General features: G+C 42.7%; 1 protein-coding gene across 1 annotated transcript in view; it reads left to right on the plus strand.

The window, feature by feature from the left end:
* LOC122551170 (von Willebrand factor A domain-containing protein 3B-like) overlaps window positions 1-16506 on the plus strand; it is a 155457-nt gene that overhangs the window by 71852 nt on the left and 67099 nt on the right. Inside the window, exons 12-14 of the mRNA XM_043692794.2 lie at window positions 3050-3148; window positions 9653-9835; window positions 12936-13069. Of these exons, the coding sequence (XP_043548729.2) occupies window positions 3050-3148; window positions 9653-9835; window positions 12936-13069 (416 nt within the window). The remainder of the gene's footprint in view (window positions 1-3049; window positions 3149-9652; window positions 9836-12935; window positions 13070-16506) is intronic.

The following is a 16506-nucleotide window of genomic DNA, read 5'->3' on the forward strand; positions in this document are numbered from 1 at the left end:
GAGAGGAAAATGCTAAGACAAAATTTTTCAAAACCTTGAGGGATTTGGGCAGAGTTGATAGGGAGAAACTGTTCCAACTCATAAAAGGATTGAGAACAGGAAGGCATAGGTTTAAAGCAATTAGGAAAATGAAAGAAATGAAAAGGAAGGAAAAATGTTTTCAAGCACTGAATGGTTCAAATCTGAAATGCACTGCCTGGAAGTGTGGTGGAGGAAGGTTCAATTGAGACCATCAGGAGGGCATTAGATGGTTATATGAATGGAAATGATGTGCAGGGGTATAGGAAAAGGACAAGGGAATACTGCAAAGCCATAATACTCATTTGGCAAGCTATTATAGACTGATGGGCTGAAAGGTCTCCACACTGTAACAATTCTATAATTCCATGTTTACTTTGTGGGCCTCAGCACATTCGGGACTTTGGTGTTGAGAAGTGATGTGTACCATAATGGACTATCTCATGTGTTTATTGTTAGTGCAGAACAAATCCCACACACACACATAACAATTTAAATACTTCCTTAGCTGTTTCTAGAAGGCTTACCACTTGTCTCTTGAGATTAGTAGTTAGAATTAAAATAATTTTGGAAAGAAATATTTTCCAGGCGTGTGACCTCCAATACCTGGGCCACACATAGATTAGATTAGATTACTTACAGTGTGGAAACAGGCCCTTCAGCCCAACAAGTCCACACCGACCCGCCGAAGCGCAACCCACCCATACCCCTACATTTACCCCTTACCTAACACTACGGGCAATTTAGCATGGCCAATTCACCTGACCTGCACATCTTTGGTGCCGTGGGAGGAAACCGGAGCACCCGGAGGAAACCCACGCAGACACGGGGAGAATGTGCAAACTCCACACAGTCAGTCGCCTGAGGCGGGAATTGAACCCGGATCTCTGGCGCTGTGAGGCAGCAGTGCTAACCACTGTGCCACCGTGCCGCCCTAGTTGCAGTTGAGAACTGTTCTGTTCTGAAATCTCTGCTCTTTTGTCTCTGAGCAGGCCACTTTCCTCCCTTTGGTTATGACTGTTTCTATGCCAATCTTGAACCAACCACTGAGAGGCAGTGTGAGAGTAGCCTGGATTGAGTGATTTGCTATTGTATTAAATGATTTGCTTCTAAATCCCTGTTCACGCTTCCAGTTAAATAGGATAGAGAGCTTTGTGTCACAGCTAGTGATGAGTGACTTGAATTCAGATATTAACATTTTGATGTTGCCAGGGTTGGAGGATTTGAGCTATAGGGAGAGGTTGAATAGGCTGGGGCTGTTTTCCCTGGAGCGTCGGAGGTTGAGGGGTGACATTATAGAGATTTATAAAATCATGAGGGGCACGGATAGGATAAATAGACAAAGTCTTTTCCCTCGGGTGGGGAGTACAGAACTAGAAGGCATAGGATTAGGGTGAGAGGGGAAAGATATAAAAGAGACCTAAGGGGCAAGTTTTTCACGCAGAGCGTGGTACATGTATGGAATGAGCTGCCAGAGGCTATGGTGGAGGCTGGTACAATTGCAATATTTAAATGGCATCTGGATGGGTATATGAATAGGAAGGGTTTGGAGGGACATGGGCCGGGTGCTGGCAGGTGGGACTGGATTGGGTAGGGATATATATGGGCAGCATGGATAAGTTGGACCGAAAGGTCTGTTTCCATGCTGTACATTTCTATGACCCTATGACTACGTGAAGAGAACTGTCCAGTTCTGATTCTTCACATTTTTATTTGAGCCAGTGCTGTTTATATTAGCCTAACTTGTGCCCCATACCTTTTGTACTTCGGATTGTTACAGTTGTTTGAAAAATTTGAATTCTATGATATTTTCCTAATTAATTCACAGATAATTGTCTACACTTATTCTTGATTACATTGGAGATGTTATATTCAACATGTGGTATTTATTACTTAGCAACTGGCTATTACCATATAGCTTAGACTGCCGTAGACAAAGTACACAGATTCTGGGTTTGAAGTTGTATAAAGATTAAAATGCTTACTCTTCATTAATGAAGCATTTTTCAATTGTTCCTTCATTAATATTGTGGATGACAACATTTTATTTATGTTTTATTGCTTTTTTTTATTGGATGATGGCCAGACAGTAACTATCATGTGATCATGCAATTAGCTTTGAACTGTGCAAAGTGTATGATCAGTCTGGCAGACTGGATGTGTTTTTGTTATATGATATTTTGTGTGCTTTTATAGAGGATTGACCCATCAGTTTTAGAATTATTTGAAAGGATCAATAAGGTAGCATCAGCAAGCACACTTTGCAGTTAGCGAACTGAAATTGCTCCCATGATTGTTGTAGTGTTCATTTTTATTTTAGCTGAAAGGTAAATATGGCTTTAATTTTGAAATGTCTAGAATCCATTTTTCTCCCTCCCTCTCGTGAAAGCGCTGACTTTCATTGAAGGCCATTCCACAAGTTCTGACTAATTGGTCGTATGGTGGCTGCTAGCAGTCAGTTCGCTTGACCCTAATCTCAGCTGACTTCCACACGTGTGTGTGTTCCAGCTGGTGATGCTGAATACCAATCGTCAGGTTCTCAGATTATCTTCCCTTGTGCCTTATCTGACATGTTGTATAATTGATGTTCAGTCTGAAACAAGCTAACTCAGCCTAACGCAAGATCACACAATCTTTTTTAAAGAAAAATGGAAAGGGAATTGAGTTGCTTGGCCCTTGTGGCCCTGTTTACAGTCTGAATAAAACCCACAAGCTATAGTTTAGATGTGACTGCACTAACATTTTAGAATAGTGAATTCTCCATCTCAGTGCTGCCACCTTGGGGATGCATTCATTTGGTGCTTCTGCATACATATGGGTTTAATCAAGAAGTGGCTCCAACTTTGTTGAAATAACTTAAGTGGAAAGTGCAGGTAACTTGGTGATTTTGCTTCACCAACGACAAAGTTAGAACATGGCACTGGAAAGATCTCTGAGTCGTGCCTCATTTGGATTAATATGGTTGTGATATTGTCAAATTTCAATTGCTTTCTGAGACACTCAGATTGAGGAATGCTGTATTTCTCTACAGGTCGGGGGTTCCACAAATACTTTGGGAGCAATACGACTTGCTCTTGCTGATGGTGGGACTCAAGCTGTTTATCTCCTCACCGATGGAAGACCTGACCAGGTATAGTGCTGTACAAGAACAAACCCAACATCCTATTCATTGAATAAAATCTGAAGGTGTCAATGTCGCCTCAAGAATAGTGACTTTGTTTTTATAATTTCACTGGAGTTTGGAAGAATGAGAGGAAATGTGCAAGACACAGAATGGTCTTGACAAGGTGGATGTGGAAAGGATGTTTCCTCTTGTCAGGTGAGTGGAGAGCTAGGGGGAATACTGTTGTAAAATTAGGGGTTGTCCTTTGAGGATAGAGATGAGGGAGAATGTTTTTCTTTCTTAGGTCTTGCAACTTTGGAACTCTCTGTCTCAGAAGGCAGTGGAGATGGGATCATTGAATACTTCTAAGGCATTAGTAGATAGTTCCTTGTAAGGGCAAGGGAATCAAAGGTTATCTGGGCTATTGGAAATGTGGACTTCAAAACACAAACAGATCAGTCATGATCCTGTTGAATGGCACAGCAAGCTAGAGAGACTGAATGGCCTGCTGCTGCTTCTACTTCGTATGTTCACAAGCCTTTCACAATGTTACTCTTTTCTGGGAATTCCAGTTGAGTGTCACTCATCTTCATTTGAGAATATCAAATGTCAGTAAGAGAAAGTTTGACTGAAAAATAGCTTGCAGTTCCTCATGAGTTTGCAATTTTAAGCTCTGATCGTCCTGTTCTAGTTTTGACTATTTGTTCTGAAAGGCAAAATCTGTTTCATTAGATCATGACTAAATGTCTATGTCAATTCCACTATACAACCTATCCCCACATCCTTTGATCTCTTTACTGCCCAAAAATCCATCAATCTTTCTACTGAATTGATACTTACTGACCGAGTGAGTACATTCACAGCTCTGTGGTAGAGAATTCATAACCTTCTGAGTGAAGACATTTCCCTTCATCCCATTCCTGAACATTTGTTGTCTTATTCTGAGACCATGATTCCCAGTTCTCAACTCTCCAACCAATAAAAACAGCCTCTTAATATGTCACAACATTTAAAGATGTTATGCATTTCAGTAAAATCACCTGTCATTCCTCTAAACTCCAGAGGATATTGGCCTGTAGTACTCAAGTCCTCTTATCCCTGGAAACTGGTCTGCCATTGTAGTACTTTAACAGCAAATAGCTCCTTTTTTTGGATAACAAACTGCACATTGTACCCAAGATGTGGCCTCCTTTTCATCTCAGCAGGATTTCCTTTTATTTATGCTCCGGTAGTAAAGGGTCTTGATTCCATGTAGATGTTTGTCCAGAAGCCATGCCTTGAGTGATATTTTATGGATCCAGACAGGGATCAGGCTGTTTTGGATCTGGTGATGAGTCATGAAGCAGGTTTAATAAATGATGCCAGAATGAAAGATCCTCTGGGAAACAATGACCATAATGTGGTAGAATTTAGCATTCAGTTTGAGAGGGAGAAACTTGGGTCTGAAACAACTGTGCTAAACTAAAAGACAGTCGAGGAACAGTGGCGGGTGTTTAAGAAAATCATTCATTGCTCACAGCAAAGACATAGTCCAGTGAGGAAGAAGGATTCTTGGAAGTGAATAAATAACCATGATTAACCAGACAAGTTGGCATAGCATTAAATGAACAGTAGCAAAGTGCAGTGGAGGATTATCAGATCAGTCATGATTGCATTGAATAGCAAAGCATAGATCCAAGCTCTCAGTCTGAGTGGTCTGCTGTGCTGGGCTCTGTGCCATATCCCCTTCCAAAGTGGACCTTTACCAGCCCCAGGAGAAAAATCAACAATAAAAAGCTACTGAACATCTGGAGCAGCTAGTATTGTGATTTGACAGCTCTAAGATCAGGATGAAGGTGAATAAAAGAAAAGGGGCAAAAGGAGTACAGCAAGCAGGGCGCTCCCCTACTGCATCGGGGGTGCCCCTACCCATGGCCCCTTTGGATTTAATGGGGCAGCAGCATTTACTCTCAGAGTTCACTGAACTCCGAGGAAGGATTGAAGCAGCGATGGAGCCAATATCTGCTATGCTGAAAAAGCATGAACAGGAGATTTAAACATTAGATTGAAGAGTAGAAGCAGTGGAGCAGAGGACCGCGGCATTGGAGAATGTGGGGGAGGTCTCGGGAGGAGGGAATCCAAATGCTGGAAGACCAGGTTCAGGTCCTTCAGGAACAAGTGGACGACCTAGAAAACAGCAGTAGAAGAAAAACTTATGGCTTGTGGGTTTCCCGGAGAGTGAGGAAGGCGAGGACCCTTGTTGGTTTCTTGGAGAAGTGGCTCCCAAAGTTCCTGGGGTTGGAGTTGGGCCTGGTGAGTGTGGAGTGGGCCTACCGGATCGCAATGCGCAGGTCCATGCACCTGTGACTCCAGCACTATAAAGAAAATCAGTTAGTGATTGAAACAGCAAGGAGACTGGGAAGAGATCCACAGGCTTTAACATACAAAGGCTGAAGAACAATGTTTTTTCAAGACTTCTCAGGAGTCATAATTAATAAGAGAAAGGCATTTGATGAAGTTAAGGGAAAATTAAGGGATCTGAACATTCAATATTCCTTGAGGTATCCGGTGGTGTTGCATTTCGCTCACGAAGGGACGATACATAATTTTGATTCAGCAGAAAAGGCAAAGGACTTTGTGAACTCTTTGAAATAAAGGACTCGGATTGGGAGTGCGGGGGGAGGGGGAAGGGGCACCATTACAGACAATGATACAGTTTTTCTTTACTTGTTCTGCCCCTTCTTTCTTCTTTCTCCCCTTTTCGTGGTTATCGGTTTTATAGATTTTGTACTGCCTTGTTGTAAAACCTGATTTATTTACCATTTTGGTCAGTTGGTTATTGTCTGGGGTTTTCTTTTGCTGCGGTCCTTTTGTTTTTGGATTGGGGGTGGCTATACCTGTGGTTAAGATGGATGGAGAAGAGGTGTGGAGGGGGGAGGGTGGGCGTCCATTATTAACTCTCAAAATGTAAATAATTTGTTTTCTTTATCTGTGTATTGCCTGGGACTGGGGCGCGATCTGTTGGAAGGAGCAAGGATGGTAGCAAGCATTGGTAAGATTGCCCTCTATGGGCAAGGGGGAGGTCTCTAGTGAATTAGGCTTTATTTGGGTGTTTGATAAAGTTAAATGTAATGGTTAGTTTTTTAGTTGTAACTTTTATAGGAAAGTTTTTAGACTTTATAGAGTTAATGTCTTTTTCACTCGCCGCACCTCAGATAAGCTTCCTCCTCTTGGGAAACCATGGGCTGCCCTGGATGACATGGCTAGTGATTTGTTCAGGTGGTGCACTTGAAATGTAAAAGGGAGCCATTTCCCCATTAAAAGAAAGAAAGTGCTGTCAGGCCTTAGGAAGGAAAGGGTTGACATCGCCCTGCTGCAGGAGACGCATTTAACTGGTAAGGAACATCTGAAACTACAGCAGGGGGGTTATGTTAAGGTATTCTTCTCCTCCTTTCACTCCAAGTGTAGAGGAGTGGCTATACTGGTAAGAAGGAACCTCCCATTCCAGGTAACTGAGCAAATTAAGGATGAACATGGATGGTTCTTCATTCTTAAAGCTCTAATACATGGAGAAGAGTATGGCATCTTCAATGTTTATTGTCCACCAGTGAACCCTCTTAAATTTCTAATTGATGCAGTTGCTAAATTAATGAGTCTTGGGGAGTGCCTAATGGATCCTGGGGTAGGCAGAGTGCCAAGGGGCCTGGCAGGTACACCTTCGCAATCCAGACAGTTGGTGGACTTGTGTGAGGATTTGGGATTAGTGGATGTGGGGAGGCATCTCCACCCTAATGGAAGAGACTTTACTTTTTATTCCAACCCACACAAGTGCCACAAGCAAATTGACATGTTCCTTATGCCATTGGTTTGTTTGGACAGAACGTTGGCGTGCAAAACTGGGAATATAACTATGTCGGAGCATGCGCCAGTGTATTTAGATGTTGAAATCAAGGGTGGTGGAATGGATGCACAGCATTGGCCTGGTGCATGGGCGCTCCTTCAGTTTGTGTTTTGTATCATTTACAGAAAGGACATGCCTTAGGAGATGCGGAGAGACTCTAAGACTTGTAATCGGGATCAAGGAGAGGATATTTCATTGGAAATATGGGAAAATATATGGGAAAATGTAAAGAAAATCTCAATATATAACAAAGCGCAGGCCATGCAATTGAAGATTTTACACAGGGCTCCTATGGCACCAGAGAGGCTAGCTACGTTCAAGAGAGGAGAATCTCCAAATGTAAAATTAGTATAGGCACTCTTACACACTGCTTTTGGTCATGTTGTAAGAACCAGAGATACTGGAGTGCCATGGTAAGAGAGCTGAAGGAAATCCTGGGAATTGAAGTCAAAGTGGACCTGGTATTTCTTCTTCAGTGACTACCAACTTTACCCTCTCTGGGGGAACACGGGAAGAGACTGTGTAACATTCTTACCCAATGTGCGAGGAAGAACATTTTAATGAATTGGAACGTTGGAAAACCCTCCAGGTCTTATGGAGTGGTGCAGGCTGGTAATGGAGCATCTACCCCAAGACTATCTCACAAATATGGTGCACGACAAAACTCTTTCTGGCCTGGTGCCTCTCCAGTTCTTTGGCTGGGTGCTGGACCAAACATTTCTGTCACCTCTGCCCTGCAGCCCACTGCCTGGTTCCAGTATTTAACGGATCATCTTGGGATTTGAGATGGAACCCCGTGGCAACACCGAGCATCTGTTGTGCCCCCCCCCCACCCTTGCCGTGATATGGCTGACCTGGGTATCCAGAATCTTGACCCTAAAGAAGTTAGAAATAAGAAGGCAAGGATGACGCAGCCGTTTCTGGGGCATAATTATGTTGTGAAAACGAGACTGTATTAAAAGGGTTCAAGGGTCAGTTGTGAACATGTGAATGTGGAGCAGGTGATGGCCATTCATTGGCGGATCTGATTGTAACCTTAAGTCCACATTCCCTGCTGCCCCTGAAAACCTTTCAACCCCCTTTGCTCAACAATGATCTACCCACCTTGGCCTTAAAAATACCAGAAGAATCTGCTTCCAGCACATGTTGAGGAAGAGAGTCCCAAAGGCTCTCAATCTTCTGAATGAAAAGATTTTGCCTCACTTGTGTTTTTCTCTAGAGATGCTCTAGACAAACACAGAGAGGGGATTAAATAATTTTAATAAAGGTCTGTTCCATCTGTTATGGGCGGCACGGTGGCACAGTGGTTAGCACTGCTGCCTCACAGCGCCATAGACCCGGGTTCAATTCCCGACTCAGGCGACTGACTGTGTGGAGTTTGCACGTTCTCCCCGTGTCTGCGTGGGTTTCCTCCGGGTGCTCCGGTTTCCTCCCACAGTCCAAAGATGTGCAGGGTCAGGTGAATTGGCCACGCTAAATTGCCCATAGTGTTAGGTTAAAGGGGTAAATGTAGGGGTAGGGGTATGGGTGGGTTGCGCTTCGGCGGGTCAGTGTGGACTTGTTGGGCCGAAGGGCCTGTTTCCACCCTGTAAGTAATCTAATCTGTAAGTAATCTAATCTAATCTCAACAGCACCTGAGCCTTCTCACCAGATCTGGTGCTTTTCCTGCAAAGGAGTCTGACCTCATCAATCTCTTGGCGGCAGACTGGGTCAAAGAGCAGAAAGGGCTGATGAGAGATTTCCAGCCTATAGCAGCAGGTTGTCAACCAGGCTCAATATTGAAGCCAGTTGACTTCCATTGTATAGAGCTGCTTGGCTCACTGCTCTTTTTGTGCAGTGGCAGTGTCTCTACCTCTGGCCCGGGAGGCCTGGATTCAATCTCAGTGCAAGGAAACTTTGAACCAGTTGATTAGAAATTATCTGGAGGCCTGTGGCTATCCCTTATCCTTGGAAGGTGGCCCACAATTCCTGACAGCAGCTCTCAGTAGCAGGAGAGGAAGCAGGATCTTTTGACCTCAGATGCACAGTGCCTGATTGAGGGAAAGGGACAGGAAGAGGAAAGGGTACTCCCTTGCTTGTGGTGGTTGACCAGCCCCTCCCACCCATGACCCCCCCCCCCCCCCCCCCCACTCCACAAGCACATCCCTCTCAACCCAGCTCCCATATTCACCTTTACTTTGTGTGGGAGGGGGAATGAACCAGGTCCTCGGGCAGGTTCATCACTTCCAGCAGACTCCCCTTGAAGAGACGGTAATGAGCAGGTGGTGTTCTCTGATTGGCTGGCATCTCTCAATGAGTGCGTCATCTATCACTGGGGACATCAAAGCACAGAGAAGATCCAATGGTGACCAATTAAGTGCCTGAAAGCTTGAATCCATTGACCTTCCCCATAGAACTCTCCCCATTGGTTTCTTGACCATGAGATGAGACCCAGTCGGCCTGACAGAATCCTAGCCAATGTCATATTTAAAGCCAAGAGTTATGCATGCTTGTTCAGTTAAATAGCATACTGTTTGAACACTAGTAGATGCACAGTAACTGACTTGCTCCTCCCTCGAATAGAGGATTCTCAAGTTAAGGTAGCACTTTTGTTTTAACAGGTTACTTAACTTAATGGTTAATTTTGCTTTATGTTTTGTTATCAAATACAGCCTCCGAAAACCATTATTGCTCAGGTACAGCTCGTCTGCCTTGTCCCTATCCATTGCATTTCATTTAACTGCAATGATGTTGAAGCCAATGAGTTTCTATTTGAGCTTTCCGCGAATACAGGTGGACGGTTCCATTGCTATAGCAGTGATATGACAGTGCCTTCTAACCCTCCGCCATTTCAGGTAGGGAGTTTTCAACACTCGAAATGAAGAATAATTCAAATCCTTGGGAAACTCTGTAGCAAGAGTGTCAAATGCGTTTTGATACCTCTGTAATTTTATATTTAATAACTCATATTTATTGGCATTAAATACTGAAAGGTGCTTCACAGGAATGGATGAATCTGAAGCAAAATACCATGGAAGCTGGCAACCTAGAATAACAAAACAAACTCAGCAGCTTCTGTGGATAGCGAGACAGAGAGAGTTCAGAGAAAATCTCGCTCTGCTCCTGGAGTGGGTATCTGCAGGTAGGGGGCAGGGGAACTGAATTGTGTAGGAGGCCACAAATCAACTTCGTAATGGTCTGATGAAGCGGCAATGACCATTTCTCAGAGTTTGATGGTGGCTCAAGCTTTGGGAAGCTTCGGGAAATCTACACATTCGTACCTCACACATGTAAATTAAAAAGCCATCTCGCCAGAATTGATTGCACATTTCTATTGCGCAACAGACGAGGTCTCTGTACTAGAGTCATAGAGATGTACAGCATGGAAACACACCCTTCGGTCCAACTCGTCCATGCCGACCAGATATCCTAACTCAATCTAGTCCCACCTGCCAGCACCCGGCCCATATCCCTCCAAACGCTTCCTATTCATACACCCATCCAAATGCCTCTTAAATGTTGCAATTGTACCAGCCTCCGCCACATCCTCTGGCAGCTCATTCCATACATGTACCACTCTGCGTGAAAAGGTTGTCCCTTAGGTCTCTTTTATACTTTTCCCCTCTCACCCTAAACCTATGCCCTCTAGTTCTAGACTTACTGACCCCAGGGAAAAGACTTTGTCTATTTATCCTATCCATGCCTCTCATAATTTTGTAAACCACTAAAAGGTCACCTCTCAGCCTCTGACGCTCCAGGGAAAACAGCCCCAGCCTGTTCAGCCTTTCTCTATAGCTCAAATTCTCCAACCCTGGCAACATCCTTGTAAATCTTTTCCGAACCCTTTCACGTTTCACAACATCTTTCCAATAGGAAGGAGACCAGAATTGCACACAATATTCCAACAGTGGCCTAACCAATGTCCTGTATAGCCGCAACATGACCTCCCAACTCCTGTACTCAATACTCTGACCAATAAAGGAAAGCATACCAAACGCCTTCTTCACTATCTTACCTATCTGCGACTCCACTTTTAAGGAGCCATGAACCTGCACTTCAAGGTCTCTTTGTTCAGCAACACTCCCTAGGACCTTACTGTTAAGTGTATAAGCCCTGCTAAGATTTGCTTTCCCAAAATACAGCACCTCGCATTTATTTGAATTAAACTCCATCCGCAACTTCTCAGTACATTGTCCGTAGCTGGAGGTCAAGTGACAAACAGCTGTCTTTTCAGCTTTGGGGAGCGTTGTTAGATCTGTGACAATCCACAGTTGAGGTGAGGACATTAGGCAAAATATATCAGTGCATGGCTGACCAGGGAAGGAAGAAGGCATGGATGGAGATATCTGAGGCACGGAGGAAAGTAAAGAGGGAGGCTGGTCTGAAGCAGGTAGGAACGGAAAGGGTGCAGGAAAATGTAAAGGAAGAGGGACGTAGGTTAAAAACAATGACTGCAGATGCTGGAAACCAGATTCTGGATTAGTGGTGCTGGAAGAGCACAGCAGTTCAGGCAGCATCCGAGGAGCAGTAAAATCGACGTTTCGGGCAAAAGCCCTTTACTTTAGGGGAGGTTATAATGTTTCTGGGTGGACAGTGTCAATTGGAGAGAGGTAATGGATAATGGGAAGGCTCAGGATAGACGTGTGGATTGTAACAGGTGACAGATTCCTGCCCTCCTCCTCTGCTGCACAAATTGGCTGTGCTCCTTACTGATGGATATCTAATTGGCAGATTGTTGCAGGGTTCTGCCATGTCAACCCCCTTGCCCAGCAGAAGTATCGCTCACTTCCTGTCCCAATGCCAACATCCTCACTGCAGTGAGAAGTTTCCATCTCACATTCCAGTCGAGTGACCTTTCCCTCATTCATTCATGGAATGTGGGTGTTACTGGCTGGGCCAGCGTTTATTGCCCAGGCCTAGTTGCTTCTTGAACTGAGTGGCTCGCTGGGGCCATTTCAGAGGGCATTCAAATATTCACACAATGATAGGCCAGGAGCCAGAAGGAAAAGAATGAAACTGGAGTTTCATTCTCCTGCTATGACTTTCTTCAGCCCTCAGTGAAGTGAGCTATGAAAAGATTGTGTTAAACTGTTGGGGCCTGCCACGGACATTACCATTTCCTTCATTCTAGGAAATCTCCAAGGTCCTGCCATTGGCAAGATTTAATATGTTAAAGATAAGTCAATCTTTTCAAAGAAATAAAATACAAAACACAAAATAGAGATTTATCATCAGAAACCTGTTAGAAAGAGCTTAAAGGAGGCTTTGGAACCAGAATCCCAAAGGCTATGTATCGGCTGTCACCTTCATTCTAACATTTCTAAAGTAGTACTGTTTGTTATTTTGCTTTGTTTTCCTTAATGTTGCACTCTCATTGCTGTAACTTTGAGTAAGGTAACGAGTGATCTATTCTGGTAATTAATTTGCATCTATATATTCAGAAATGAGACAGAGGACTTTTATTTATTTGTAGAAATTGCTGTCTAAATGAATCAATAAAGTGTAGTGCTGGAAAAAGCAGAGCAGATCCATTGGGTTATGCCCCACCCACCGACTCTCTTGCTCCTGAGATGCTGCCTGACCTGCTGTGCTTTTGCCAGTGCTACACTTGATCGAGTCTGACTTCTCCAGAATTTGCAATCCTCACTATCTCCGAGTTGCTCTCTAAACGACCCAAGTTCTGTTATTATGCTTATTATTTTCTATTAAGGTATGTCCATAGAAATTCAGACTAGTTGTTATGCACAAGTATATAAGAAGGAGAATGAGATAGATCATGTTTTTATAATCGGTGGGATTGTTATTCAAGTAGGTACGTTTTTGTGTTTAATTATAACGAATGGCAAATCAAAGTGCTTGTTTAATCCAATCTCTGCCTTTTATAATAAATCTGAATTTTCTTTAATCAACAGTGGTCCTTGTTTTAATTAACTGAATTAATTTGAATTTGTTCAGAGTGAAGATATTTGCCTTTTGAAGAAAGAAATGGAGAAGGGGAGAAATGATTTGGAGAAGGTAGAAAAGCTGTATGCTGAATGTGTAATGCTGGACTGGTATTACAACGGGGAAGAAACCAGTCTAAAACACGAGTAAGTTCAAAATCCCGACATCAATCTTTGTCACAGCTGTGCTTTGTGTGACGTGGACCTTTGAGAATCGAGATAAGTTCCCCGGAGTTAACATTTCAAGTCCAGTAACCCTTTTTCAGTTCCTGTTCCTTCTGTTTAAAATATTAACTCTCTCTCCACAGATGCTGCCAAACCTGCTGAGTTTCTTCAGCAATTTCTGTTTTTCTTTCACAATTCCAGCATCTGCAATTCTTTGTTTTATGCTCGTGGATATAATTTATCCTGCTTCAGAATATTTTTTACTACACTTTAGTTATTTTGCTTCCCTTCATTAGTTCATTAATAAAAAATATCCCTTGGTGACGTTGTATGATTAAGACCATAAGACATAGGAGCGGACGTAAGGCCATTCGGCCCATTGAGTCCATTCCGCCATACAATCATAGCTGATGGGCATTCCAACTCCACTTACCCGCATTCTCCCCGTAGCCCTTAATTCCTTGTGACATCAAGAATTCATCAATCTCTGCCTTGAAGACATTTAGCGTCCCAGCCTCCACTGCACTCTGCAGCAGTGAATTCCACAGGCCCACCACTCTCTGGCTGAAGAAATGTCTCCGCATTTCTGTTCTGAATTTACCCCCTCTAATTCTAAGGCTGTGTCCCCGGGTGCTAGTCTCCTCGCCTAACGGAAACAATTTTCCAGCGTCCACCCTCTCCAAGCCATGTATTATCTTGCAAGTTTCTATTAGATCTCCCCTTAATCTTCTAAACTCCAATGAATACAATCCCAGGATGCTCAGCCGTTCCTCATATGTTAGATCTACCATTCCAGGGATCATCAGTGTGAATCTCCGCTGGACACGCTCCGGTGCCAGTATGTCCTTCTTGAGGTGTGGGGACCAAAACTGGACACAGTACTCCAAATCCTAGGATTACAGAGTGACGTTTCTAAAACTCATAATATATTATGAAAATGGCAAAAATGTTTTATTTTACTCGCTCATGGGATATGGGTTTCTTCATCCAAATAATTGTACATAAATTGTAAAAGGTTGAGGCCTTGTGACATGTGATTTGTTATGTCTTGCCAAACAGTAAAAGACCTATTTATGACTACTCTCAGCTTACAGTTAGCTAGCCAATCTTCTCTTATTATCAGTATGTTACCTCAACACCATGAGTTTTTATTTTCCCACAATAACCTTTGATGTGGTACCTTTCAAATACTCTAGAAATCTGAGTAGTATATGTCCACTGGTTTTACCCACACATGTTACTTCCTCGAAATTAAACTCTAACAAATTGGTTAAATATGATTTCTACTGAATGAAGTGTCTTTAATAATAGCATCTAACATCTTCCCTTGGACTAGGCCTAAGCTAACTGGAATGTAATTTCAGCTTCCTGTTTCTTTCCCATATTGAATAAAACATTTACATTTGCCACTTTCCAATTTAACAGGACCTTCTCTGAATCTAGGAAATTTTAGAAAATTAAAACCAATAAATCAACTATCTGTTTAGCCACTTCTTTTAAGACCCTAGAATGAAATTCACCAAAACACAGGGAGTTGCCAGCCATCAGCTCCATCAGTTTACTCAGTATCATTTCCCGGTGACTGTAATTTTCTTGAGTTCCTCCCTCTCTTCATCTTCTGATCTGTAGCTATTTCTGGGCTGTGACTTGTGTACTCTATAGTGAAGACCAGTGAAAGATGTTGTTCAATATATCTGCAATCTCCTTATTTTTCATTATTAATTCTCCACCTCCCTTTCTCCCACACTCACTTCAGGACAGGAGTAAGTCATCCAGCCCCTTGAGCCTGTTAGCTTTGTTAGCTTAGCCTTATCAAAATCTGAAGAAATTCTTAGTTTTTCTATTTCTAGCGAGCTTTCTCTCAGATACTAACTTTTCCCTGTTTGTTATTTTTTTGTTCAGTCTTTGCTTTATTTCAAAATATTTTATCTAACAATCTGACCTGCCACCTATTGTTGAGAAATTGTATGATTTTTCTTTAAGTTTGGAGGTTTCAAGTTGAAATCATGGATGTACCAACAAAAGACTGCATTACTGAGTCTGCAACTGGTCTAAACAGTTTGCTGCAAGCATTCAAGTTGTTTAAAATAATTAGCGAGTTTGGAGAAGATTTGTAGCTCAGGTTGAGATTCTGGATGTGAGTTTGCTCATTTGCACATGAAGTTTGCACACAACTAGACAAAAAAAGACATGACCCACTCTCACTAGTATCTTTACATACAGATGAGGAGGAAACCACTTCGACTGGGACATCCTAGGATAAGCCACATGAGAAATCCTAGAAGCATTGCATTCCAACTCGAACTCTATCAACGAATACATTGACTTGGATCTCATTTATCACACCCTGAGAAAAAGAATAGGAAATGATATCACCACAGGAAATGACATCATCAACCCAAGGAAACCTAAACACATAAATAAAAAGTAAGCCATAACACCAGTGCTTCACTGGAGGCTCACTGATGATGTTACCTAGTATGGTGATGAAATGTCTGAAAGCAAACTTTCCAGCTAAATGAGCAAACTTACATCCAGTTTAAAATAATATAGCTACTGGAGGGACTTCTTAAACCAGTTGTCCAATAAAGAATGTGACATGTATTAATTCTGTTCCTGGCAAAAGAGCCAAAAACAGAAATAAACAAGGATAGAAGTGAATCTGCAGCCCACCATATGTGGCACTGTCTGTTAATACACAGCTACTCTATTCTTTTTAAGCTGTAATATTTATGAATGTTGACTGATCATAGTCAATCAACTGAACAGATGGTGCAAATCCTCAGATGGAACTTATAACTGCTGTGTGCACAAGGTGAATAATGTGAGTGTGAGTCTTACAGCAGTTCTAAATGCGTGAGATTGAAGTGAAGGTATGAATTAAAGTCTGAGTCCTGATACAATAGCGATAGTTGATTGGTAGGTGATGGGGGTATGTTGAATTGAGCAGTGTCTGAAATTAATAATACGTTGATAGGATATAACAATTAAAAGTGTCTTCTGTAGCTCGGCTACCTTTTGAAGTCATCAAATTTCTTGGATCCTCTGGACTTGACCTGACGTTAACCTCTGCAGCTATCTGTTCCTACTTCCTTTTGAGCATGTGTGGAGGGCCTCCCATTCCCACAAGTTCACCCTCTTCTGCTGATGTGACAGATGGGACAGATCTTCTTATTTTTACCTCCCCCACTAAGGATTCTCGTGCAACATCCAACATTTTGGCGCATGTTCTCCCCGTCTCTCCCATGATGACTGTCTTTGTACATTACAGTACTTCCACTGGTCTCTGCTGGTTTATTCAATCCCAAGCCAGTTGGTGAAGTAGGAAATAAGACACTGATACTTTCCTTGATAGTGGGCTTTTTCACAGAATTCAGCATTAGGTATGTCTGCTTGTTACCTGCTAGCCTTGTGTTTTC

Source organism: Chiloscyllium plagiosum, unplaced genomic scaffold (assembly GCF_037043375.1).
Source record: "Chiloscyllium plagiosum isolate Xiang-an unplaced genomic scaffold, Cpla_swu_hap1 HiC_scaffold_6, whole genome shotgun sequence".
Lineage (NCBI taxonomy): Eukaryota > Metazoa > Chordata > Chondrichthyes > Orectolobiformes > Hemiscylliidae > Chiloscyllium > Chiloscyllium plagiosum.